Source organism: Corylus avellana, chromosome 10 (assembly GCF_965113065.1).
Source record: "Corylus avellana chromosome 10, dhCorAvel1.hap1.2, whole genome shotgun sequence".
Classification (NCBI taxonomy): Eukaryota; Viridiplantae; Streptophyta; class Magnoliopsida; order Fagales; family Betulaceae; genus Corylus; species Corylus avellana.
This window is the reverse complement of record NC_142499.1, coordinates 15,086,349-15,088,207: the sequence shown is the minus strand read 5'-3', so window position 1 is coordinate 15,088,207 and position 1,859 is coordinate 15,086,349. Positions and strand designations below refer to the sequence as shown.

At 38.3% G+C, this 1,859-nt stretch overlaps 1 protein-coding gene across 1 annotated transcript; it reads left to right on the top strand.

The window, feature by feature from the left end:
* The first annotated feature begins 455 nt into the window (after positions 1 to 455).
* On the top strand, positions 456 to 1,628 carry LOC132192273 (transcription repressor MYB5). The gene is made up of 2 exons (XM_059607549.2): positions 456 to 856; positions 938 to 1,628. The coding sequence occupies exons 1-2, from the start codon at positions 567 to 569 to the stop codon at positions 1,413 to 1,415; spliced, it is 768 nt and encodes a 255-aa protein (XP_059463532.2). The 5' UTR covers positions 456 to 566; the 3' UTR covers positions 1,416 to 1,628.
* Positions 1,629 to 1,859: the final 231 nt, after the last annotated feature.

The following is a 1,859-nucleotide window of genomic DNA, read 5'->3' as shown; positions in this document are numbered from 1 at the left end:
CCGTCGAGCCTTGGCGACGGCAAGCAAGCTGAGGCAGCTCGCCGGGCTGGGATGGAAGAAGGGGATTTTGTTTTTTGTTTTAACTTTTAATTAACTTTGGTCGGTGATTGTTTTTTTTTTTCAAAAAAAAAAAATGACATGGCGAGGATCCGATTCGTCTTGTCTAGCCAGCACCACAACCAACGTTAAAGCAATCCTAGCCGTCCACTTGGCAGAAACCTGCCCATACAATTTTCTTAAATAATGCTTAGAGATCAGTCATGAAGTACAAGAAAGGGATCTGACGTATATAGGTGAAGATAATGAGCCGCCCATGCATCGAAAAAAAAAAAAAAAAAAAGAAGCTTTATGCCTTATCCAGTCGTTGGACTTTGACTGTCTACAGAAACCTTTATAACTTTTTTTTTTTTTAATTTTAATTTTTTGTTTATGTCTTTATTGTCTTTCCATTTTGGTGCTGATTTCCTCATCCTTACAAGTTACGTGTTACAAAAAAACACCATATTTGAACCCGAAAACTCTGTTTCTCCATTATCCATCACCAACAGTAAGAAATCTAGAGAGAGATGAGGAACCCATCATCATCATCCGGAACAAGCAAGACACCATGTTGTAGCAAAGTGGGGATAAAGAGAGGGCCATGGACTCCAGAGGAGGATGAGATTTTAGCAAATTACATCAAAAGAGAAGGCGAAGGCAGGTGGCGGACCCTACCCAAGCATGCTGGGTTGCTCCGCTGCGGCAAGAGCTGCCGCCTCCGGTGGATGAATTATCTCCGGCCCTCCGTTAAGAGAGGACGTATTGCTCCTGATGAGGAAGATCTCATCCTTCGCCTTCACCGTTTACTTGGCAACAGGTAGAATATATACTTCCTTCAATTATTTTAGGGTTTTTCTTTTAGTTGTTCATTATTTCTTTTGTGGGTATTGATTCTCAGGTGGTCTTTGATAGCCGGAAGAATCCCCGGACGAACAGATAATGAGATCAAGAACTATTGGAATACCCATCTTAGCAAGAAGCTTATCAGCCAAGGAATAGATCCAAGAACCCACAAACCATTAAACCCTAACCCTAATCCCACACAAATTGTTCATGATCGTGCACCAATTTCAACCCAAAACCTTAACCCTAATTCTCTTGTGCTACAAGAAACAGCTGGAAATGCAATTCAAAGTGGTACAAACCTGGAACAGTATCACAATCTGGTTGTGAATGAAGAAGATTATATTGAAAACTGCAACGAGGATAATATGTTCTCTTCGTTTCTGGATTCCTTGATTAACGACAATATGTTTGTGAATCAACAACAGCAGCCCTTCAATCATGGCACCATCTGGGAAACTGAAGTGATCAGATCTACGATTGATGCTACATGTGATGATCAGCAAAGTGCCTTAAACAATCACCTAGCATGATCGATGATCCTGATCAGATCTCTGCATGCGCACCAAATTAACTATACATATGGGTTTGAATTTGATTATCATTTTAGTGTGTGATGTTGTGATATCTTTTGTTTTATTAATTGTTTATGTATAATTGTGCTGTACGAAAACGTTATATATGTGTGTGTTATGTTACGTTTTGTATGTAGTGGGTTGGAAATGAAACATTCAATATTCTTGTTTGATTTCTCTTCTTTTTCCCATTCTTTTGATGGGTGTCTAGGTTTTCATGTTCTTCATGCATAGATCAAAGATTGATCAAGATTAGCTTTCCTATGTAAAAGCTCATAAATTTTCTCTCTAGAGAATCATATATATTTAATTAATTAGTAGCATTTTTTTGTTTTTTTTTTTGTTTCTGTTTTTCAGAATTCAATTGCTCGCTACGCCTGCACAAATATTAACTCAATGTAT

What these genes read in the sequence shown, in the direction of transcription:
- LOC132192273 (XM_059607549.2), top strand. Translation starts at nt 567, where the DNA reads ATGAGGAACCCATCATCATCATCCGGAACAAGCAAGACACCATGTTGT. An exon ending in CACCGTTTACTTGGCAACAG is followed by an intron (nt 857 to 937) that starts GTAGAATATATA and finishes ATTGATTCTCAG; the next exon opens with GTGGTCTTTGATAGCCGGAA.